Source organism: Emiliania huxleyi (assembly GCF_000372725.1).
Source record: "Emiliania huxleyi CCMP1516 unplaced genomic scaffold EMIHUscaffold_7, whole genome shotgun sequence".
NCBI lineage: Eukaryota > Haptophyta > Isochrysidales > Noelaerhabdaceae > Emiliania > Emiliania huxleyi.
The window spans coordinates 252,516-275,354 of NW_005196756.1; the positions used below are offsets into that span (position 1 = coordinate 252,516).

Sequence of the window (22,839 nt, forward strand, 5' to 3'; positions counted from 1 at the left end):
CGTCTGGACACTACGCACTCGGCGTGGCCCTCCTCCTTGGCCATCTGCAGCGCCGTCTTGCCGTCAAAGGTAGGCGTCGTGTCTGCGCCCGCCCGCAGCAAGCGCCGCACGACGGTGAGGCGGTTGAAGAAGGCGGCGCTCATCAGCGCGGTGATGCCGATGCTGTTCCGCAGGTTGAGCTCCGCGCCGTGCCGCAGCAGCAGCTCGACCACCCGCTCGTGGCCATTGCGGGCGGCGCCCATCAGCAGCGTGATGCCGCTCACCTTGCCTCTCTCGTACGTCGCGTCGGCCAGCCCGCCGCCCTCAAGCCAAGCCAGCACCGCCTCCTCCTCGCCACGCTCAGCTGCTGCCACGACCGCTTCGGGGCTGCCGCGGCACTACTCGACGCCCGCTCCGCCGCCGCCGGCGACAGATTACCCGGCCGCACCCGCACGCTCTCGCCGCCACCCTCGAGCGCCACTAGATAGCGGCCGTCCTCGAAACTCCCCGCCACGCCCCGCTGCCCGTTCAGCTCGGGACGGGAAGAGAGCCCGCCGAGCACGAGGCGCTGGCCGAGCAGCGGCGCGTCCACCGCTGCCGCTGCCGTGCCCGAGGAAGCGCCGCCCGACCCACAAGAATTTCAGAACGCAAAAGAATTTTCCCTGGGCACAGGACTGGGCACGGGACTGGCGCGCACTGGCACTAATACAGGTACACCACTGGCACTAACACAGGTACACCACTGGAGCCGCCTAAGCGACTCCGGCGAGGACGGCGAGGCACTTAGCTCCGTGCACTCGACCGCCCTCGCCGTTCGTTGGCAAGCTCATTCACAATCTGCGCTCTGCGCGATGGCCGTGAAACACCTCGACTTAGAGGGGACCCCTTGGGCGCTAGTTCGGCTGCCCTGGCTCGTCGAAGGAAGGAAATTATGGCCATGCTTGTGGGCGCCTCGATCAACATGACCCTCTCCAGCGGCCAGTCGTGGCAGGGTGTCGTCTCTGGCATCTCTGGCGACACACCGCTCATCGTGCGGGCCGAGGTGATTCGAGGGCTGCGGTGCGCTGAGGGCGCGGCCGAGGACGGTGCCTGCATTTTCGGGCTCAAACTCTTCGGCTCGACCGCGCCTTCGGGCGTGCCAACGGAGCAAATCGATGAGAAGCAGCACTCTGCCGGGCGGCCGTACGAGCTGATCGTGTCGAGCTGCACACTGCGCGGCAACCTGCGCGGGACGCCGCCGCGGGCGTCCTACCACGTCTCGCTGCTCGGCTGGGACGGCGCCTCCGACCTCACCCTTTCAACGTTCGAGGCTGACGCGCCCCTCCTTCGCCCCTACTGCGTGCCCGCGGGAAGCGCGGCCCCCTCACCGCGCCACTCGCATGGCGCTGCGCTGGTCTCCTCCCGCCACGCACGGGGCGACCTGATGCTCATGTTTGGAGGCTCACTCCAGCACGGCCAGCCGCCGTCCGAGGGCGCCGGCGACGGCCTAGTCCTCTCCGCCGCACGCCCGTCGGCGGAGCTTTGGGCGCTGCACGTCCCCTCCCGCACTTGGCGGCTGCTCGGGCCGGATGTGTTGCCGCCGCAGCCGCCGCGTCCGGTGGCCGGTGCCGACAGGAACTGGTCCGCCGCCCCTCCTCGGGCGGCGCTCCCCACCGATCTTGCTGCCGGGATGTGGCCGGCACCGCGCGAGGCCCACACCCTCACGGCGGCGGGCAGCGGTCTCGCCTTGCTGTTTGGAGGCTTGTCGAGGGCCGACGAGCGCAGCCCCGGCTCTGCGCCGACGCAAAATCTCAACGACCTCTGGGAGATCTCTCTCGGTCGCCCCTCTTCGCGTCCGCTCGCTGCATCGGCCACAGCAGAGCGCGCCGGCGATGCGACAGGCAGCGGACGGGGCGGCGGCCCGGCCGATGGGACGGCGGGGGCGGCGGAGGCGCCCAGCCCAGTCTGGCGGCGCGTCTTCCCCCGGCGGGCTCGTCGCCATCGCGCGGGGGATTCCTTGTTTAGGGGCGGTGGTTCTTGTTTAGGCGCCTCTTCCCCGCGGGCTCGTCGCCATCGCCTCGCCGGCACCACGCCATGGTTGCGGTGTCACTACCCGCCGACGACGAGGCGGTGGGGAGCCGTGGCGGCGCATCCCGCGAGGCGCTCCTCCTCGTCGCCCGTCATCTCGGGCCATCTCGGATACTCTCGGGTAATCTCGGGTAGTCTCACCTGTCGAGGCGCTCCTCCTCGTCGCCGGGCTGAGCGAGATCGCCGCAGACGCCTCCCTTGGCGGCGAGCCAGGGGGTGGCGGCGGCGGCGGCGGCATCGTGCTCCGCGACGTCTGGCGGCTGTGGCTGCCGCCTTCCGCCGATGGCACCGTGCGGTGGGAGCCGCTGGCTGTCCGCGTCGCTGACCGCGCCGACGCCGTCCAGGGCGACGACCAGCCGGCGGAGCGGTACGGCCACACCGCTGTCGCCTTTGGCGACCGCGCGTTTGTCTACGGCGGCGTGCGGGAGTCTGCGCGCGCGCGCGAGGGCGATCAGAGCTCTCGCTCCGGCGTGTCTTCGGATGTGTGGGAGGTGAACGCGGCGACGGGCGAATGGAGAGCGGTGAAGGCGGCGGTTCCGCCGCGCGGGCGTGCCTTCCACACCGCCACCGCCGTCGGCGAGGCGATGCTCGTCTTTGGGGGTGTGGACGCGCAGGGCGAGACGCTGAACGATTTGTGGGCGCTGCACGTGTCGACCGTGGTCGGAACGCAGTGGGCCGAGCTGCGGCCCCTCAGCGACTCGCGCATGAGGCTCTTCCTCGGCCGCTCCCGCCACACGGCGGTGCCGCTCTTTGGCTCGACCAATCTCCTCCTCTACGGCGGCCTCTCCGGGCCTGGCAAGCCTAGAAGCGGAAGATCTCCCCGTATCTCCCCCATATCTCCCCATATCTCGTGTTGGCAGCTGGGCAGCGGCGTCCCTAGAAGCGGAATCCGTGTTCTTGCACTCCAGCCAGCCTCCAAGAGGGACACGCCCCTTCCGCTGCACTCCGCCGTCTCCCGTGGTACTCCTTGTACTCGCAGCCCGTGTCTTCACGCGGTGCTCTGAACGACTCTGCACGGCACCGTCCTCCCGCCCCGAGGCTGGCGTCGTCCCGCCGTAGGTTTGGCACCTCCGTCAACGCGCCCCTGGCGTCGTCGAGGCCGGAGCCGTTCGTCCGCCTCGCGCCTCCGAACTGCGCCGCCGCGTCGGCGCCCGCGTTCGCCACGAATGGGACGGCGGGCGGCGGCGAGCCAGCGGGGGAGGGGCGGCTGACGGAGTTGCTGGCGTGCGTGCCTTGCCTCGCGGGCACCCGCGCGCTCCCCGCCTCGGCTGTTGATGGAGGGGCCGCTGGTGGCCGGGGCGACGTCTGCCAGCTGTGCCCCGCGGGGTGGCTGACGACGGAGCCCGGCGCGTCGACGTGCCTGGCTTGCCCGGCGGGCACCTTCTCTAGCGAGCCCGGCGCCACTAGCTGGCGGGCGTGCCGCCTCTGCCCCTCGGGGAGCTACTCCCCCGAGGCTGGCGCCGCCTCCTGCCTTCCCTGCGGCGCGGCCGAGGCTTGCCCTGCCGGCTCCTCCCACCCACTCGACCCGTTGTCGTTGCCGAGCCACCCCACCGGCACCGCGCCAGCCCCGTCCAACGCGACGTGGTTTGTGGGCTCGGTCTCGTCGGACTTCTTCCCGCAGGCAGCGAGGCGCGCCCCCTCGACGGACCAGTCCCTCGCGCGCGCGCAGCTGGTCATCACCACTCTGGGAGGCCTCTCGTTCTTCTCCTTTGTCGTCGTGCTCGGGCTGACTGCGCTCTATCGCCCCCGCATGGCCGAGCTCATGCTGCGACGTGCAGACGTGCCGCCCGCCCCCGCCCGCACGCTCCCTGGCAGAGCATAGGGGTGGCGGAGAGAGGGGTGAGGGGGAGGGAGAGGGGTGAAGGGGACCTAGGGGGCAGAAGGTCCCCTTCACCCCAAGGGGCCGACGCCCTTGTCTGATGCACATGCCGTGTGGGCCCGCTCCATCCCCCCCCGCTCCCTCAGGTGCCGCCCATCTCTGGCGGGCCAGGCAACTCGCGCGCGGGCGGGCTCTTCACCATCGCGTACGCCTTCTTCTACGCCTCCTTCGCGCTGGCCTTCATCCTGCAGTTCCTGTTTTTCAACGAGCACACTTCGGCCTCGCTCATCCCCACCCCCTCGGAGCACTACTCGGTCACCGCCGCGACCTTTGACGCGCGGCTCACCGCCCTCGGCTACACGGCGGAGCAGTGCGTCCTGCCGCACGCGCCGCCGGGTGAGTCTGGCGCCTGCGCCGCCGGCATCGCGGTGGCCGCGCTTGGAATGCGACTCCCGGCCAACGGTGCAGACGTGTCGTGCACGTTCCAGCGCTCCACAGGCCCGGGCGACAGCGCGTGCGCCATCACGTACCGCTGCGCAGAGTGCCACATCGAGACGGCCGAGGCGCAGGTCCGCTTCGACCTCTCGGGCCGCTTCGCGTTTGCGCACCAGATCACGTGGGAGGCCTCTGTCGCTTGGTCGCGCCGCCAGCCCATCGATGGACGCTCTTCGCTGCGCGCCTCCATTCGCCCTCCGCCCGACGCGCTGCTGCGTGGCGCCCGCCCTTCCGAGGTGTGACAACCTCGGGCCATCTCGGGTCATCTCGGGCAATCTCGGTTAATCTCGCCCGCCCTTCCGAGGTGACGCTTGCTCTCGTCCCGACCGTCTACGAGAACTCGATCAACAACACGCACGCGCGCGGCTTCCAGCTCCAGTACATCGCGGCCACCGTCGGCGGGACGGTACGGGCGGAGCAGGTCGATCCGATCGACGGTACTGAGGGGCGCGTGGCGCTGTCGATTCGGCTGCGGCCGCTCGAACAGGAGTACAAGCTGAGCGTCACCCTCGTCCGCACGCTCATCGAGCTCATCGCGCAACTGATGGCGCTCGGCTCGGGCCTCTCCTTCCTCTGCCGGCTCACCCTCTGGCTTTACCTGCGCACGATGCACTCGAGCGCCGCCAAGCTCGGCACACGCGTCCACGCGAGCGTGGTACGCCGATCGCAGGTACCGCCCTCCCCTACCCCACGGTACCCGAACCCACCCTCCCCTACCCCACGGTACCCGAACCCACCCTCCCCTACCCCACGGTACCCGAACCCACCCTCCCCTACCCCACGGTACCCGAACCCGGGCCCCCCGCTCCGTACAGGGCCGCGACGAGCGGCCGCATGTGCCGCGCCACGAGCGACGCGGGTCCAAGGGACGGTCCGAGGAGTGGGACCGCGCGCGCATGAAGCGCTACGCGTCGCATGGCGACCGTGCGCAGCTGCTGACCGACCGCATGCCCTCCCCCCGCCGCTCGCCCGGCCGGCACCCCCTCGAGGCGGCGAGACCTCGCGACTCGCGGGACAGCCGTGGGAGTCTGCGCCTCGAGTCCTTCCGCGCGGACGAGTCCTTCCGTGTCATGCCCACCGCCACTGCCGGCGTCTTTTGCAACGCGCCGCCCGGCAGCCGCAGTTTCACGCGGCACGCGACACCGCCGCTGCTGCAGTGGGGCTTCGTGAAGCTCGTCGAGGACGACACCACGTCGGACACCGAGGGCGGCCGATCGTCCTCGGCGGGCCCAGATCGGCCACGCGGCGCGGCGTCGGCGCTCCCGGATGCCACGGCAGCCGCCTCCTCCTCTTCGTGGTGGCCGCCGCCACGGTCTGCGACGGGGATGCACCCGCCGCCCTCTACGGGGTACCCGCGCTCTTTTGCAGAGACGTCAGAAGTCCCGCCGCCGCCGCCGCGCAGCGCAGAGTCCGGCATCGCGATGCATGCGGTTGGCAAGGCGGGCCGGGACGGCGTGTCCGCGCAGCCGGCGAGCGGGAGGTCGCCTGAGCAGAGCGGGAGCATCATTGCAGGCAGCTTGAGTGGAGACAGCACTGACGGAGAGAGTTCTCCCCCCGCAGAGCGTCGGCAGCGAGGCGTCGGCAGCCTCCGACGCGGCGCTCTCGTCAACGACGCCCCTGCGCAACACACGAGGCGCAACAGCCGCGGCGGCTCACGGAGTCGAGCGAACGGCGGCGACGGCGGCGGGGGTGGCTGGGGCGGGCACTCGAGCGCCGCTGAGGGAGAGCGCCTTCCCCGCGACACCGACGCAAGGCGCGCGCTGACCGAGGCGTTCGGGGGAGGCGAGCCCGCGGAGCGGGGCTGTGCCTCCACCTTTCCCTCGCCAACGCAGAGTGAGGGCGCGCTTGCGGCGACGCTCCTGGCACAGACGCCGCCGCAGAGTGAGGCGGCAGTCGCAGGGGCAAGGCTAGCGAGCCCACCCGGTGCCGACCCGCTCTGCGTGCAGACGACAGACAGAATGGACCAGCGTGAGGGCCAACCTGCCGGATCGTCCGATTTGAGCCGATGCTCTGCTGGGTCGACCAACGCGACTGGCGGTGAGTGCGAATCGGGCCGGTGGAGCCAGCCCGCGTCGCCAGGGACGCCGCTCACGCCGCCTCACGGAAACCCTCACTACACTGTGGTGGCTGGGATGAAGTCTCCCTTTGGCAAAGCCTTTGCGAATGGGAGCTGACGCGTACGTTTGTGGGATGTCTGAGTCGTCTGAGTCTGAGAGTGAGGGAGAAAAAGGGTCAGTGCTAAGCAGAAACGAAGCGGTTGTGCAGGAAAGAAAAACGAGAGCCGTCGAAAAAAGAATTACGGGCGCGCGATGTAACATGTATGTATGTGACTGACAGACCTGATCATCAATTTGCTTGAGTAGCCAAAGCATCCCGCGCTCCTTTAAATTTATTAGAGCACGACTTCGATGACACTGTCCGTCCAAATAACCAGGCACAAAGCGACCCGTTGCTTGGGCTGCGCCCCTTGTTCCCAGCATTGTTGTTCAGATGCACCGCGTACGAGCGCCGAAGCGCAGGTCTAAGGTGTGGGAAAGAGCCTTCGTCCATACAAGCCCGCGTCCTTCGCCCTGCAGCCAGCGGTTGAAACACGTGCGCGGGTAGTATTGTCAGCCCCTGGGTGTCCCATTCCCCACGATGAGTGACGCGCGTGATGAGCATAGGACCGTATAGACCAAATTTTGGACCAGGTGTCGAGCCTACTACTGGGTATATGCGTATGAACTCTTGGATACAGGCCCTGATCCAAGGATGTCTAGGGGGGGTGCCCATGATTGCGCCATTTATCCGATGATGTGCAAGTTTAGCATGGATATTGCCCTCGTCAGGCCCTGTCTGGAAGCCAATGAACCCGCTGTCCAGCCATGCATGCGGCAGCGGTTTCACCAACACGATATCCCAGTCGGTATAGAAGCCTCCGAAGCGATATAGCAGGACATAGCGGATTAGATCGCTGGAATGAATGGGCCACAATTTGTATCGCATCCTCTCGTTTTCGACGTGAGCTCCACTATCACCAGTAGCAAACGCCTCATCGAGTGATCGATCTCTGGCAAAATCAGGGAGGCGCGTGAGAAACGCAAGCGCCTCTTGCGTCGACGTGTTTGCCGTCTCATATTCTCCGATGACGTTGCGCAGCTGGGAGACGATATCAAAGGGCTGGATAACAAAACGCGTATTGAGCTCGCTCTGCACCCTGCTCAAGTCGCGACTAAAATTTGCGGGCAGCCAGCCGGGTGTTTCCCCTTGCGGCGGCGTGTACGCAACGTGGATTGTCAGCTGCGTATCGCGCATCAGGCACGCCCAGCTGCGGAGCACCGCCTCGCCTGTTGATTCTAGCCGTGTGGGCGGTGTCGTGAGCGCGAGGTGGACCACGCTCCGGCAGGCGCCCGGCCTGCATCGTTGCGATGAAGCGAACGACTGAGCGCCACCCACCTGAATTTACGTGCGGAGTTTCAGCCTACCTTGCACCGACTATATGGGCTCAGCCGTCGCGCTCACCGGGATCGCGGCCGCGTCGGGCACGAAGACGTAGTTTCTAAATCCGAGGCGGGGCATGGCACCGACGAGTGGCTTGGCCCGCCCCTGGCAGGCTTTGACGCCCTGTTTCCACGTGTAGGGATGACTCGCGTTCGTATTTCCGGTCGTTGCGCATCTGTTTAGCCAGCTGCCGGGCACGTGACAGCAGGAGGTGGTCGACGTCTTCTGGTTGAGCCCGCAGTTGGCACATGTCAGGTTGCCCTGGGCGTCTGCTCGCGCCGCCAAGGCGTGATGCTGTAGCAGCGGGCGCGCTGCTGCTGCCTGGCCTCGCACGGCGGCGACGTGCGGCGGGGTCGCCGTGCTCGTCAAGGCGTCGTCTCGCTGGGCCGCCGCGTGCATCGGGGTCGCGTTCAACGCGGAGGCGAGCAGAACACCCAATGATGACCAGCGAGACATGCTTCTATTTGTTCACCACCCTGCCCGCTCACGGCTGGAGAGCGCTTCAAGCGAGGGTGGCCTAGCTCAGCTGTGAGCGCTGTCAGAGCGGTGTTTCGACACCGATATCGTTCGAGGAGAACGCTGATTCAAAATCCGCTGTTCACACTTCACAGGCAAGTGTAAGCGGAGCAGCTGAGTAGATACAGCGAATCCTTTGTGTTCACACCTGCAAGAGCAGGTGTGAACCGATTTCGGCCTTAGCCGTCGGTATGCCAATAGCGTGCTAGCCAAGTAGTACGCAGTTGGATTCCGAGGGTGTCCCATCACAAGTTCGGCTGTCGACAGACAAGATTGTCCCTTAGTCGACAGCACCCGCCTTTGGACGGTGCTCTGACTGGCTTTGAGAATATATTTTTTCTTTTTGGTTCACATGGCTAGAGGTTGGCCTCCCACCGTTGTGAACATAGTCTGGCCCGAAGGAGCCGCTCGTCTCTTGTCCGGGCAAACGCGCGCCCGATAGCCCCATTAAGCACGTGTGAGGGGTATCCGAGCGCCGTAAACTCCCTGAGCTTGCTCGTCACGCTGAGCGTGAATCCCTCGTCATCGCTCGCCATTGCGACAACCTTGAGCAGGCATCCAACAACGATTCCCTCCTTCATTTTCGCGCATGTGAAGCTATCCCAACGATGGTAGCGCCACACCCTTGGGATCCGCTTCGCAATACATGATATGCAGTAATTGGGTTGGGCGAAATTGCAGTTTACTACGTTTTGAGCTCTTCTCTTGGCAATTTGACCCGAATTACGTAAAATTTGACCCGAATATATATATTACGTAATTCGGGTCAAATTGCCAAGAGAAAAGCTCAAAACGTAGTAAACTGCATTTTCCCCTAATTGTTTTAGCAACAGACATTCGAGAGAGAAGCTAAAAGCTAAATAAAACACCGGGCATCGCAGGCCGCATTTGGTAGCATCATAGCACATTTGGTGGAAGTGCGATTTGGTAACATCTGGTGCATTCGGTGGCCGTGGTGGCCTCAGTGGTGGCCCCAGTGGTTGGTTGGTGGGCCTCAGTGGTGGCCTGCCTCAGTCAGTGGTGGCCTCAGTGGTGGCCCCAGTGGTTGGTGGGCCTGTGGTGGCCTCAGTGGTGGCCTCAGTGGTGGCCCCAGTGGTTGGTGGGCCTCAGCGGTGGCCTCGGTGGGGGACTCAGGCATTTGACCCCCCCCCCCCCCCCCTCGCGAGGTCAGCTATCCGTCGGAACTTCCGACCCGATGGCCTGCACCAATTCGCGCCTCCGACCCCCCCTTGCGAGCTCCATATGACCGAAGAAGAAATCCAGCCCTGGAAAAAGAAATCCACACTCACACTCCAGGGCCCAGGGGGGTCCCCTACCATCACACTGGTGTGAACAGGTCCCGGACCCATACTGTGACCTTGTCGCATATGGTACCAGGTCACAGTATGGGTTCGGGACGCATATGGACATGTGCAAGTTTTCATATGAACGTTCATATGATTGATAATGGGGGGGGGGGGGGAGGAGGGGGAGGGGGGGGGAAGGGCCGGGGAAGAAAAAGGGCAGGGATCCGGTGGAGGAGTTGGCGGTGGAAAACCCGCCCCTGTTCGGCACGTTGGAAGTGGCGGCTCCCCTGAACGCGTGTTATTGAATTTAAGTTGAGGGCAAAAGAGAAAATATTTGGCGATCGATGCCGACCGAACCTCGCGCGCGGGACCTGTTCCTTTTTACCCATCTCTCACAGTAGAGGTGTCCGTTTTTATTTACTCGCGCGCGGCAGCGCGCGAAACGAAATTCCAGCGGCGAGCAGTTCGGTGTGGCCTCGCTTGCGTCTCGGGCCCGATAACACCGTGGATCCGGGACGGCTCTCTCATAGCAGCCCATAACATGTTATGGGTGTTATGGGTGTTATGGGGCCGGCCCCATAACACCCAATACAACCCATAACATGATTGTTATGGGCTGCTATGCCCCGAGAGCCATAACACCATAACAATAACTGCGCCTGGGGACAAGGAGTTTTGTCACAAAACAATCAGCAGGCTTTCGTATTCGCGTACTCGGGCACGCGCGTCGCGGATCGCTCGCGGGGTCGCTGAGGAGCTTTAGAAGCCCTGAAAGCAGGCCTCGTACGGAGGCATCCGGCGCAGCCCCGCCGCTGGCGCTCCCCCTCCCTGCACAGATTGCCAGATCGGGGAGACGAGCCGGAGCGGCGCCGGACGGGTCGAGTCACCTTCCCGGCCCTCGCTCTCACCCCCTCCGCCCCCCGTGGCGCCATCCCCGTCCTCCTCCTCAGGCCAGTCGAAGAGAGGAGCCCACTCTGGCGCACCGCCGTACGGAAAGGGCCTCGCCGCGCTTGGCTCCGCCGCCTCCCTCGCCTCGAGCGAGGGCCAGAAGGCGACCATCAGCGAGACGCGGGCGGCGCCGCCCCTCGCCCCGCGGCCGGGCACCACGCCTAGGAGAGGCCTCAGACGGGTCCGAGAGAGGGGAGCAAGGAGGGGCTCCTCGCCAAGGCAGCAGCGCCATGCAGCATCGATCCGCCGAAGAGGAGGAGCCGGTTGGCGCGCGGGAGGGCGGCGTAGCCTGCAGGAGGGCTCCGAAACGGGTGGGGGAAGGGCCTGGTTGCCGGGTGGCGCGGAGGAGGGGCGGGCGAGAGAGCCGGAGCTAGCGAGGGAGGAGCAGCGAGGCGTCTGGTCGGTGACGAGGGTGGGTCCGCCTGAGGACAATCAGTCAGCCAGCCAGTCTGACACACCTCCTAGCATGGAGGACGGGCCCACGCGCGCACACACGCTGCACACGATTGGCTCGGGAGCCGACACGAGACACGCTGTCACCCGCCGTAGCACCGGGTCCGGACTGCTGGACACGCAGCACACAGCTCACAGACGGACAATCGACGGGTCCAATCAACCGTCAGAGGTTCCCACTCTCCTGAACGGCACTGGAGACAGTGAGGACGCGTCGAGACTGGGAGCAAATTCCGAGGCTAGATGGAGCGAGGGCGGGGAGGGGAGGAAGAGGGTACAGGTTGGGAGGAGAATCGGGTGAGTGGTCAATGTATGAGGGCGCTCGGCCAAGCGAGGGATAGAGACCGATCAACGAGTCCGTTCTTGGGTCCAGGCGTGTGGCCGGTGAGCTGCGGCCTCCGAGGCGCGTCTGTGCGCTCGCGATGAGGTTTGCTCGCCCTCCCTGGGACCCCGTGTTGCGTGTCTGACTGCCACTGGCCTGTCGTGGCATTTCGGCCCCCGGGGGAGGTGCATTTGTGTGAGTCGACGGGCGGCCCACCGGCGGACGAGGTGAGGAAGAGGGCGCACGAGACGAGCGGGTGCCGCGGCCCTCTGGCGCCGCGCCCCTCGTCCGCCGAGTCAAAGTGCATCTGCAGCGAGGGGCAGGCGATCTCGGCTGCACCTCGGCCGCACCTCGGCTGCACCTCGGCTGCACCTCGGCTGCATCTCGGCTACATCTCGGCTACATCTCGGCCTGGTGCCCCGTGGCGTGCGGTCGGCAGTGCGCCCACCACTCTGCGTGACCCGCCTACAGGAAGGTGCTCAGAGGGTGTGTGGAAGGCGGGTGGGAATTGCCCATACCATCTCGGCGCGACCCGCCTCGGCCTCCTCGGGCATCGCATCTCGGCTATCTCTCGGCTGGATCTCGGCGGAATCTCGGCGAGAACTTGCCTCGGCCACCTCGGGCATCGCCGCCGCGGCGAGCCGCTGCAGCCGCCGGATAGCGCGGTCGAGGCCGGAGGCGGGCGGGCCTACGAGATCTGGATAGGACATGTCCCGGTCATGTCCGGGACACGGCCCACAGCACAGGCCGAGGCGGGTGCTCGGCCTTCTGTCTGAATACGCGGAGCGAGGAAAATGTTACACGGAATACGCGTCCATTTTTGGGCCTCGTTTGGAATACGTATTCTGGAATACGTGTGGAATACGGTCGGAACCCTGCGAATCCGGGCAGAATACAGCCCTTTTGGACGTCGTTTGGAATACGTGGAATACGTATTCAGACAGTAGGGTGCGCGGCCTCGCAGCGAGTGCACGTACGAGAAGAAGGGCGAGGCGAGCCGGACGCCTTTGGCGGGAGAGATGGGGAGAGATGGGGAGAGATGGGGAGAGATGGGGAGAGATGGGGAGAGATGGGGAGACATATATGGCGAGGGGAGTCGTACGCATATGTGGCGGTGCGGCAGAGGTGCAGCCGAGATTGATCGAGATACAGCCGAGGCGCGGCCGAGGTGCAGCCGAGGTAGGAGAGGTGCGGCAAAGGTGCGGCCGAAGGACGCAGACACACCGTCGCAGATGTACCCGTGCGAGGCCCAGAAAGGGGAGGACGGGCCCAGTGCAGCTGCGAGCCTGCCCACCATTCCACGGGGCAACGCGCCTGCCGATGCAGTGCAATGTGATCTTCACCTCGGCTGCATCGCAACTGCATCTCGGAGATGCACCTTAAATTGTGCCGTACGTACCTCGGCTGCATCTCGGTTGCACCTCTGCTACACCTTGCATCTCGGCTGCATCTCGGCTGCATCTCGGCTGCATCTCGCCTTCGAGGCACGCCACGAAGGCTCCTCCTCTAGCTCCTCCGCCGGGCGGTGGCACAGGCGGTGGCACGGGCCGGGCGAGGCAGTGCCACGCCATAGCCGCCGCACGGCCGGCGGCGCTCGGCGCGGGCTCCTCCTCCTCGTACCTCAGGCAGTGCGAGGCGAGGCGGTGCGAGTAGCCGCCGCGAGCGAGGAGCGCATCGAGTCCCGCCTCCGACGCCAGCCCCTCCTGGCAGAGGAGGAGCGCGAGCCGCTCCCTCGCGCTCCGCTGCAGGGGAGCATCGCCACGCGCGCAGGCGACGGCGCGGAGCAGCGCCCGAGCCACAACCAGCAGCTCGCCGCGACTCGTCGCCGCCTGGCGCGCCCTCAGCGCGGCATCGAGGAGCAGTCGGGCGGCGCGATGCTTGCCAGCGGCGCTCGTCAGCCTCGCCGCGCGAGCAGTGCAGGCGCGCAGCCGGGAGGTCCGGTCGGAGCGTGAGCGTGGACCGTCGAGCAGCGCGGCCCACCAATTTGAGCCCACGCCCATGTAGCCCAAAATGCGGAGCTGGCAATAGGACCGCGCAAGCGGCGTGGCGTGGAGGGCCCTCCACGTGGCGTGGCGTGGAGCGGTTGTGCTTTCCCAGGGCGGGGGCCCCTCTGCGCCGGGGGACCCCCCGTGAGGATCACACACCAGCAGTTTGAGAATATCTGAGGCTGTGCTCTGCGAGCTGTGATCGCCCTCCGGACCACCCCTTGGACCACACATCTGAGCACCTCACCCCGCCCCGCCCCGCCGCCGCCTCGTGTGCAGGCGTCGCGGCGCGGGGGCTCGCGGAGCTATAGGAGAGAGCAGCCGGCGATCACGACGAGCAGGCGTTGCTGCGTGTCGCTCTTGACTTCGATCGACACGCTTCACGCGTGAGCCCAGCGCCGCACCAACGTGCGCAGTTGTGTGTGTATGGACTCGATTTCGGACGGAGTACCTTGGGCATGGGTAGAGGGTGGATGCGTGGATGGAAGGTATGGGGGAGTAACGTAAACTTTCTAAGACGTACTCGCCGATCCACCGCGGACGACACACTGGTCACTGGTCACTGCGATGGAGCATTCCGCGTCCGCCCAGGGCCCACACACGACGCAGCACTCATGACCGGACTCACTCGCGCCTCAGTCTGTAACGCTCTGGCGACGCATGCTCACACACCTCGCCGAACCACGCGGGCTGGCTCCAACAAGCTCCTCTAGTGCAGATGAGCCACTAAAAGCCGGTCGGCGTACAGAGCCCTCGATACCTCATTGCCCCGGCGCCCACGCCTCGATCTTCTTGGGTAGCAGCTGGTTCGACAGGTCCTCTCCGTGGCCTAGGCAGCCGTGTTCGCCCTTGCCCCAAGTAAAGACGGCGTCGTCAGCGGTGGTGGCGATGCTGTGCTGTGTGCTTACCTCCAGCCGCCACAGCGACGACGCGCCGCCCCGCCAGCGTCTCGACGTTCTTGGGCAGCAGCTGGTCCTGCGGGTCGCCATGGCCCAACTGGCCGTCGCCTCCGAAGCCCCAACTCCAGACGGCACCTTCGGCGGTGGTGGCGATGCTTTGAGTGCTCCCAGCCGACACAGCGACGACGCGCTGGCCGGCCAACGCCTCGACCTTCTTCGGTTCGAGATTGATGGTTCTGCTGGTCGCCGTGGCCCAGCTTGCCAAAGCCTCCATCGCCCCAGCTCCAGACAACGCCGTTGGCGGTGAGGGCGAAGCTCTGGCTGCTTCCAGCCGACACGCTGAGGGAGGGTGTAGAGGATGTAGAGTGTAGAGCGCTGTAGAGCTCGTGTAGAGATGTAGACGGCGCTCTGGTGTCTGGACACTGGAGCGCTGAGAGCTGTAGAGCTCTACATCCGGCGCGGGACGAAGCGCCTCCGTTGTAGAGCGATGTAGAGCGCGATTTTACTGTAGAGTGTTGTAGAGGCTCTACAGCCAAACCGCCGGGAAGGAAGTCGGACTCAAAGAGGTCGAGCCGCGCTAATGGGGTGTCTCCGAGCTTACTGGAGCTCTGATGGACGGCCCTGACTATCCCTGGGACACACAGAGAGTCCCTCTGACGGCACACCCTATAACTGCGTCATGACCAGCCTGCATGCGTCGCCGATTCGTCGCTGTGATTCTTTAGCAGGCAGTGGACTGTCGGCTGCGAGGACGGTCGCATTTGGACGGGTCGCTGCGCACGGCCATTCGTGAGCAGCATGTCGGCGTACCCGTGCCCAGAGAAGACCTGGCGGCGGCGTGGCGCGGGGCTGGCGAGTGTCGAGTGAGGTGGCGCCCGAGGGCTAGGAGGAAGTCTAGGAGAGGGCTAGGAGAGGGCTAGGAGAGGTCCAGGACAGGTTTAGGAGAGGTCTATCTAGGAGAAGGTCGAGGAAAGGGCTAAGAAGAGGTCTAGGAAAGGGCTAGGAAAGGGCTAGGAGAGGTCTAGGAGAGGTCTAGGAAGAGGGCTAGGGAGAGGTCTAGGAAGAGGTCTAGTAGGAGTGCCGCCTGGCAGTTTGGCGCCAATCGCGTGCGTAGCCGGCGGAGCGACGCGTGCAGCTGCAGCGACGAGCCCTCGAAGAGGCGGCCACAGCCGCCGCAGAAGAGGGTGTCTCCCGTGATGGCGGCGTGAGGCGCCGCCGGCGCGGCCGACGAGGAGATCTGGAAGACTGCAGATCCAAGCGTGTGGCCAGGCACCTGAACCCCGAGAGGAGGCCGAGAGGAGGCCGAGTCCCGAGAGGAGGCCGAGAGGAGGTCGAGACCTGAAAGAGGTCGAGACCTGGGCGCCCAGGATCGGCACCACCTTGATGCGCAGCTCGCGCGGCCCCATCACGGAAGGCAGCGTGCCGCCGATCTGCTCCGCCTGTGGCTCGTCCGGCCGCGTGTGCAGCACCAGCAGGTGGCCGAGCACGCGCTCGGCGAGCCAGGTGGAGAAGAGGCCGTACATGATGCGCAGCAGCGGGCCGTGCTCAGGGCACGGGCTGTTGCGCCGCCTGCTCGAGAGCGTCGAGATGTTCCACAGGTAGAGCAGGCTGGAGCCGAGCGATAGCAGGCCCCAGCGCCGGAGCGAGAGGGCCCAGATCGCGCTGACCGTCGCGCTGACGGCGGCACGGACGTAGGAAAATGAAACGGTCGACTCCCAAGAAACTGCCCGCGTACTCGTACTCGAGAACCAAAAATAAGAAATCGATGTCCCCTCTGTCTGACGCGGCAAGGGCTCCAAGGGCTCTGCCCAAGGGCTCTGCCCCCAAAGGGCGACGGCGCGGTGGGCACGGTCCCAAGGCTCAAGCATGCTCACTGTCTCCACGCACCAGCTCCACTCCTTCCTTCCGCCGGCCCCAAAGGACGAGATTTCCGTGCCGTTCAGCCCGGCAAGCACAATGGACGATCTCAAAACCAAGATCTGCGGCGCCACCGGGCTCGCCCCGCAGCTTCAGCCTGCCCTGCGGCTCATGGCGTCCAGTGCGATGGTCCCCCTCGCCGACGACGGCGCGTCCGCCGTTGGAGTGATGGACATCTGGCTGAGATACGACGACGAGCGCGCCGGTGATGAGAAGACCTTGATCAACGGTTGCGCAGAGACGCTCGTTGTGGATGTGCTGACCGATGGCGGCGTCGAGGTGCTGATGAAGAAGGCCATCGATTTGACCGACGACACCACCTGCTCACTCCGCCTCACGTCCGGCATCCGCGCCTCTGTCGACCCGTCCCTCGTCCCGACCTCGCTCATCGTCGTCAACGGCCAGGCCTTAACGGTGTCGCCGGAGGAGACCATCGGGGCGCTGCAGGGGCGGTGCGCGGCCCTGCTCCGAGTGCCGGTCGAGCACCAGGCGCTCTTGGTGAGCAACGCTGATCGAGCACCAGGCGTCAGCAACGCTCGGGTCGACGACCACGGTGGCGCGCAGCACAAGCTGCTCGAGATCGCCGACCTGCGCCGCCGCATGGGCGGCGCCCTCACGCTCCTCGACCTCCGCAAGCCGGAGGACGCGGAGCGCGCCGGCCTCGCGCCGAAGGTCTCTTCTGCCGCCCCGAAGCCGGTACGGTCGTTCTTTAAGCCCGTCTCGACCAAGCCAATGCAGATCTTCGTCAAGACGCCGACCGGCAAGTCCATCACGCTTCGCATCGCGGCCTCTGACTCGATGAACTTCTTGAAGGCGCAGATCGAGGACAAGGAGGGCATCCCGCCCGACCAGCAGCGCCTGATCTTTGCGGGCAAGCAGCTCGAGGACGGCCACACCCTGTCGGACTACAACATCCAGGAGGAGTCGACCCTGCACCTTGTCCTCCACCTGCGCGGCGGCATGATGCACATCACGAGCGGCCGCCTCGACTACGAGGACCTCGCGAAGGTCAGGTGCCGGCTCGAGCTGCGCACCATCGACGGCGGCACGCTCGACACCATCGACATCACGGGCGCCACCACGTGTGCCGACGTCAAGGCGGCGGCGACGGCAGCGCTCGCCAAGGCGGCTCGCGACAAGGAGGTGGACGACATGAGCGAGGCGGACGCCAAGCGCCTCCTCAAGCAGATGCTGCAGCGGGGGCAGGCGGGCTCCTCCTCGGCCGCCCACGCGCCCGACGACGCCCCCAAGAAGCAGCGGCTCGGCGGCCCCCCCGCGTGAGCGGCGGGAGCGGGGTGCGCCGCCACCGCCACCGCCGACGCCGGCTCGCGGGCGCTCGCGGCGGCGGGCCTCTCTCTGCCGCAGCTCAAGGCTGCGCTGCGTGCCGAGGAGGCGGCGCGCCTGTCGCCGTCGACGCAGGAGGCGTACGCTGCGGCGGAGGGCCGCGACGACAGCGACTGGCTCGACGTGACCGAGGAGCTACAGCGGCGCGTGCTCCGCGAGGCGGGAGTGCCACCGGTTCGGATGTCGGCGGCGCTCTTTGTCCTGCGCAGCGCGGCGCAGCTCTGGCCGCACGACGCAGAGCTGCGGCAGATCTCCCTGCAGGTGCGGCACAACCGCGCGGAGCGGGGTACCCTTCGCGACGGCGACGCGCTGCCGGATGTGCCGCTCTTTCCGCTGCGGCCCGGCGCCGCCGCCGCCGCCGCCGCCGTCGGGCTCCGCGCCGCGTGCGCCGGCCCGGCGCCGACCCTCCTCGTCGCCGGCTCCTTCACCTGACCCCCGCTCCGCGGCCTGGCGCCCTCGCTCGCCTCCCTGTCTCGCGAGTTTGCCGGCCGCGCGCGCGTCCAGCTCGTGTACATTGCGGAGGCGCATGCGGCCGACGAGTGGCCGATCAACTCGTCCCGCTGCGCCGGGCCCGCCAACTCGGTGCTGCGCCCCACCAGCCTCGCGGAGCGGCGGGCCGTCGCCGAGCGCATGCTCGCCGCGCTGCCCTGCCTGGCGCCGCTCCCGCTCCTGGTGGACGGCCTCGACGACGCGCTGCTCCGCGCCCTGGCCGCGTGGCCCATCCGGCTGTACGGCGTGCGCGGCGGCGTGCTCGAGCGCATCGGCCGGCCGCACAACGCCTGTTTCGAGCTGCAGCCCTTCCGAGACTGGCTCCTGGAGGCGACCGCGTGAGCGGGGCGCGACGGCGCCGGAGCATCGACAGACCACCCCCCGTGGATGACGGCACGCCCAGCACGCTACGCGCAGTAGTACGGGCGCTGCCAGAGGGACGGACTGTCTGTCGATGTTACCAGCCGGGCCAGGGCGTTTCCATGTGCTGCGACATGTTACTGTACACGTGTGTACTCGCGAGAGAGCAACCGCTCGTGTGGAGTCTGGAGTGTGGAGAGCGTCGTCATGCTCATGGGATGTGTGGCTTCCTGTGGGCGCGGGCGCCGCTCACAAGAGAGAAGAGTAGAAGGAGATCGGCATTTCGGCATGGTATGTGTTTATTGTGGACATTCATACATCGAGATCTCTACGGGACACCAGTAGCTGACCAGTAGCGATTTGTTGAGTGGAGATCGTAGATGCCGATCAGAGAGATCTTCCACAAGCTGGCAGAACGGGGAAAGGTTTGCCAAGCTCGAGATGTGCGAACGCTAGGCAAGGTTTGCCAAGCTCGAGATGTGTGCGAACGCTAGGCATCCTGACCCCCCCCCCCCCCAGCATGTTGTGGGCAATCAGCACTTAGCCAGTGCACTTACCCATACGACGACCCTTCGTGTGGCCGTACGCCTTGCACGCCTTGCAACACAATTCCTTGACCATCTCAAGCTCGCACGCCCCCGCAGCGCGGAGCTCCGTGCAGCTTGGCCCTGGCAGGCTGAGCTTCTTCGCCTCTTGCGCAAGGCGCTCATCGGGGGTGTCCGTGCACTCGAAGGGGTCGAGCTCCGCATGGCCGTCCGCCTCAAACAACATGCGCCCGTGTGGCTCGGGATCCGGCTCAGGCTCCGGCTCCCAATCGGGGCATGTGTGCTCTGGCAGGCCGGCCTCCGGCACTGGAGCCATCGCGCAGGGCAGGCTGGGCCGGGCCATGCACTCCGACTTCGGGTAGCAGCACTTGATCTACACGCCGGCCAGGATTACTCAACGAGGGGGGAGTCGAGAGGGGGGGGGGGGGGGGGGGGCTGCGGGAGTGTGTGGCGTGCACCTCATAGTCTCCATTCAGCGGCTCGCCAATGTGTCCGCGGAGAATGAAGTGGTCCTCCTTCTCCGTAAGCATCGTCGGCGAGAGCAGCGGGTACGTCTTGTCGCCTCCGCACGTCCGGCACGGGAGGACCACGTGATCCACGCCGTTCTCATAGTTGTCTGCAATCACGAGGGCGTCGCGGCAGGTTGTCACCGATGTTTGTTGCTGCGTTGATGGTGTAGTTCTGGCGCTGGCGCCCTTCGGAACCGTCCACATCTTGGAGTTCAATCTCCAAGAAGCCGCCCTGCATCACGAGCTTGGTCTCGTGCACCGCGACGGGGCAGTCGTCCGCGGCGTTCTTGAGCGTGGAGAGCTGCGGCGTCATGAACGAGGTCTTCATGGAGGGCGCCTCCGTATAGTTGATTGTCGAGATGATTGCCCCCCAGAGACAGATGGCGAGGAGGAGGACCTGGAAGACGGCCAGCGCCGCGAGCAGCGACTTGGACAAGGATGTGGAGGGAACGGGGGCCTGCGAGTTCCTCTTGAGCTCGGCGACCTCCGCCTCTAGCTCGGCGATCCTCGCGCTGGCCTCGACGAGCTCCTGCCCCCCCATCTCGCAGTTCCCCAACACGGCGGGCGAAATGTCGTTCCGAATTAGAGCTCTACCCAACGCGCGAGCGCGGAAATTTCTTTCCAGATCACCCGTTTTACGCTTATACGAGCGTCACTTTGTACCCACCCCCCCTACTTCGTGGGGACCCCCCCGCCGGTCGGTGGTCTGCCCCCGAGGTGGACCGGACCCCCCCTCCGGTCGGTCGCTCTCTCGGCGGCGGGAGGTGTGACGACCGACCCCCCCCCCTCGGTCGGTGTCCTTGCCGTGAGCCCCCTGAAACGCTCTCCCTCCTTCTCGCGAACCGCCACGGGCGCTTCGAAATCGCCGGTTTTCACTATGAAAACTAGTCACCGCGCATCGTCCCTTCCGATGACTACGATGACTTGCCAGAGTGGATCGACACATCGCCGCCGCCGTCACCGGGCTCATCGGCTTCCGAGTCGCCCAAGCGACAGCGAATGGCAATCGATGGACGCCGCTTCTGGAGAGCAACTCAGTTAATCGCGACATGCTGCGCGTTGCGCGCGGGCAGAGCTATGCCGGCAACATGATCTGCCTCGCACCCGGTCTTCACGTCTCCAAATTTTCGCGCGGGCAGAGCTTAGGCGATCCGTCCGATTCGGAGAACGAGGGCGAGGGCGAGGAGGAGGCGGAGGCGGAGGAGGAGGCGGAGGCGGAGGACGAGGACGAGGACGAGGACGAGGACGAGGACGAGGACAGCGACAGCAGCGACACACCCCTCAAGCTACAGATCAACCTCACGACGGAGGTGGAGAGGGAGGTGGACCTCTTCTTGGAGTCGGAGGAGGAGCAGTTCACCTTCGATGAGGAGTTCTACTGCACGCTGCCCCCGTGGGCGCGCGGCCGGCAGAAGGAGGTGCTGGCCGCGCTCAAGCGGCTCGTCAACGGCTACAGTGTGTCGCCGGCGAAGCTAATCATGGACGACGACGACGACCAGAGCGTGGACATGGACGAGCTCGTGTTCCGACCCAATCCTGAGCGCGGTCTCGAGCTCAGCAACTCGGACGACGTCACGAGGAGTGATTAGACGGGGAGAGGTCGCTTGGTGTCTCTAGTATTTCGAGATACTAATTTATTCACAGCTGCGGCGAGCGTGTGCGGTGTGACCCTCGAGCCAACCCGACCGACCCCCCCCTCGGTCTGCGCTCCGACCGACCGGACCCCCCCTGCGGTTTGCGGTCTTCCGCGGCCGCCGACCGGACCCCCCCTGCGGTCGGTCGGTCTGCGCTGGGCGCTCAAACCGCGAAGTCGGCCTGTTCACTACAAGATGACGCTCGTATTACGACCACGCGTGCCGCAGGTGCTCGCTCTCTGGATCGACGTGCACGCTGCCTCGCAAAGGCTGCGCACGCCGTGGCACAGGTGCATGCATGAACTCACTGTCGAGGCGTTGTTGGTTTTCCGGCGTTATAAGCAATATGGCCATACGATTTCCCTTGGCGACCTGTGATACTTCTTCTGCCGCCCCTTGCAATGCTTCTGCTTCACCCCTGGACCCGCTGTGTGCGGGGCGGGCCCTGCACACAGGAAAGAAAGAAAAGAAAGAAAACGGACAGCCAGCCCAAGCAAGGGAGGGATGGCGCGCAAGGGATGGGAGGACGGCACGCCGCCACCACACAGGGATTTTAAGGAGAGGGGTGTGATGCGCTAGCCGTCGCCTCTTCGCAGTGTCTCGCCGATTCTCGCTGCAACCTGCAAAAAAAAGAAAGCAAGAAAACAGACAACCCAAGGGAGGGATGGGAGGACGGCACGCCGCCACCACACAGGGATTTTAAGGAGCCTGCACACAGCTCAGTATGTAGCCATGAAATTCTTCTGCCAGCTTTGGCGCGTTTGAGGCCGCCGTTTAGAGCCAGTTGCCTCTCTCTCTGTCTCGTTTTCCCTCTCCTTCTTCGCCCATGGACACGCTCTTCGACGACACACTACTTGCGCCTGCCGCGGAGAGCACCCCGGAGGCCGCCACCGCCTACGAGGAGCTCGCCTGCTGCAACGTGTGCGGCGAGGGCGACTGGGAGGAGGACAACAAGATCATCTTTTGCGACTCCTGTGACCTGGCCGTCCACCAGGTGGGCGGCACGGTTGCACGGCGAGAGTCTCGAGGCTCCAGCTACACGAGCACAGCGCTCGCTAACGCCTCCGATGTCCGCAGGTATGCTACGGCGCGGGCGCACGCGTGATCCCAGAGGGCGACGCTCCGTGGTTCTGCGATATGTGCAAATTCTCGAAGCGGGCGGGCGGCAGCAGTCGGCGCGTCGAGCAGGAGTGCATCCTCTGCCCCGAGAAGGGCGGGGCGATGAAGAGGACAACTGACGGCCGGTGGGCGCACATCACGTGCGCGCTGTGGGTGCCCAACGCGCAGTTCCTGGACGCTGAGGGGCGCGACGTGATCCACCCGTTCGCCATCCACGAGGACCGGCTCAAGCTCGTCTGCACCATCTGCGACAAGCGGATGGGCGCGTGCATCCAGTGCAAGGCGCCGCCTCGCTGCCTCACTCCTCCCCTGAGAGGTGTCATCACCGCTCGCCACATCTCGATCAGATTCGACCCCTTCTCGGCGCTAGGCGCCTCGCTGCCTCACCGCCTTCCACGCCACCTGCGCCCGAAAGCTGGGGTGGCACATGGTCGAAAAGGAGAAGAACGATTGGGTGCTGCTGGAGGCGCCTTCCGCTCGCCGCCCGCGCCTCCACACTCCCCACCCCACCCCCAGCGGCCGGCTCCACTCCCCACCCCACCGTGACCGCCCCCGTCGCCTCCCTCCCTGCCAGGCGCTCTGCGACAAGCACCGGCCAAAAGATGTGACGCAGCGCAAGAAGCGGCGCCGCCGCGAGTCAAAATGGTGAGAGGGATCGGAACACTAGCCGGTA

The 22,839-nt window shown here is 65.9% G+C and overlaps 7 protein-coding genes across 7 annotated transcripts; 3 read left to right on the forward strand and 4 right to left on the reverse strand.

Moving 5' to 3' along the window:
• Positions 1–916: 916 nt before the first annotated feature.
• EMIHUDRAFT_448337 (hypothetical protein) lies at positions 917–6,630 on the forward strand (the record flags this gene model as incomplete). Its single annotated transcript, XM_005761762.1, has 7 exons — positions 917–1,599; positions 2,004–2,088; positions 2,196–2,786; positions 3,152–3,826; positions 4,012–4,596; positions 4,665–5,030; positions 5,176–6,630. 7 exons carry the CDS (start codon positions 917–919, stop codon positions 6,532–6,534), a joined length of 4,344 nt encoding a protein of 1,447 aa, XP_005761819.1. The 3' UTR covers positions 6,535–6,630.
• Positions 6,631–8,277, reverse strand: EMIHUDRAFT_448338 (hypothetical protein). The gene is made up of 3 exons (XM_005761763.1): positions 7,862–8,277; positions 7,247–7,780; positions 6,631–7,191 (listed from the first exon to the last, which is right to left on the reverse strand). Exons 1-3 carry the CDS (start codon positions 8,237–8,239, stop codon positions 7,144–7,146), a joined length of 960 nt encoding a protein of 319 aa, XP_005761820.1. The 5' UTR covers positions 8,240–8,277; the 3' UTR covers positions 6,631–7,143.
• A 2,124-nt stretch (positions 8,278–10,401) lies between these two features.
• EMIHUDRAFT_461717 (hypothetical protein) lies at positions 10,402–13,324 on the reverse strand (the record flags this gene model as incomplete). The annotated part of the gene is made up of 7 exons (XM_005761764.1): positions 12,843–13,324; positions 12,652–12,679; positions 12,323–12,370; positions 11,974–12,053; positions 11,777–11,830; positions 11,582–11,672; positions 10,402–10,751 (listed from the first exon to the last, which is right to left on the reverse strand). The coding sequence occupies exons 4-7, from the start codon at positions 11,989–11,991 to the stop codon at positions 10,402–10,404; spliced, it is 513 nt and encodes a 170-aa protein (XP_005761821.1). The 5' UTR covers positions 11,992–12,053; positions 12,323–12,370; positions 12,652–12,679; positions 12,843–13,324.
• Positions 13,325–14,926: 1,602 nt separating this feature from the next.
• On the reverse strand, positions 14,927–16,117 carry EMIHUDRAFT_197776 (hypothetical protein; the record flags this gene model as incomplete). The annotated part of the gene is made up of 2 exons (XM_005761765.1): positions 14,927–15,076; positions 15,605–16,117. 2 exons carry the CDS (start codon positions 16,115–16,117, stop codon positions 14,927–14,929), a joined length of 663 nt encoding a protein of 220 aa, XP_005761822.1.
• A 781-nt stretch (positions 16,118–16,898) lies between these two features.
• EMIHUDRAFT_62113 (hypothetical protein) lies at positions 16,899–17,447 on the forward strand (the record flags this gene model as incomplete). The annotated part of the gene is made up of 1 exon (XM_005761766.1): positions 16,899–17,447. The coding sequence occupies one exon, from the start codon at positions 16,899–16,901 to the stop codon at positions 17,445–17,447; it is 549 nt and encodes a 182-aa protein (XP_005761823.1).
• A 1,452-nt stretch (positions 17,448–18,899) lies between these two features.
• On the reverse strand, positions 18,900–19,954 carry EMIHUDRAFT_197778 (hypothetical protein; the record flags this gene model as incomplete). Its single annotated transcript, XM_005761767.1, has 3 exons — positions 18,900–19,277; positions 19,363–19,520; positions 19,555–19,954. The coding sequence occupies 3 exons, from the start codon at positions 19,952–19,954 to the stop codon at positions 18,900–18,902; spliced, it is 936 nt and encodes a 311-aa protein (XP_005761824.1).
• Positions 19,955–21,942: 1,988 nt separating this feature from the next.
• On the forward strand, positions 21,943–22,445 carry EMIHUDRAFT_57793 (hypothetical protein; the record flags this gene model as incomplete). The annotated part of the gene is made up of 2 exons (XM_005761768.1): positions 21,943–22,041; positions 22,125–22,445. Coding segments are annotated over 2 exons (420 nt in total), but the record flags the coding sequence as incomplete, so codon positions are not given.
• Between the last annotated feature and the right edge of the window lie 394 nt (positions 22,446–22,839).

What these genes read in the sequence shown, in the direction of transcription:
- EMIHUDRAFT_448338 (XM_005761763.1), bottom strand. Translation starts at nt 8,239, where the DNA reads ATGCACGCGGCGGCCCAGCGAGACGACGCCTTGACGAGCACGGCGACC. An exon ending in CCGACGCGGCCGCGATCCCG is followed by an intron (nt 7,781 to 7,861) that starts GTGAGCGCGACG and finishes GGTGGCGCTCAG; the next exon opens with TCGTTCGCTTCATCGCAACG. An exon ending in CCGACTGGGATATCGTGTTG is followed by an intron (nt 7,192 to 7,246) that starts GTGAAACCGCTG and finishes GCTTCCAGACAG; the next exon opens with GGCCTGACGAGGGCAATATC.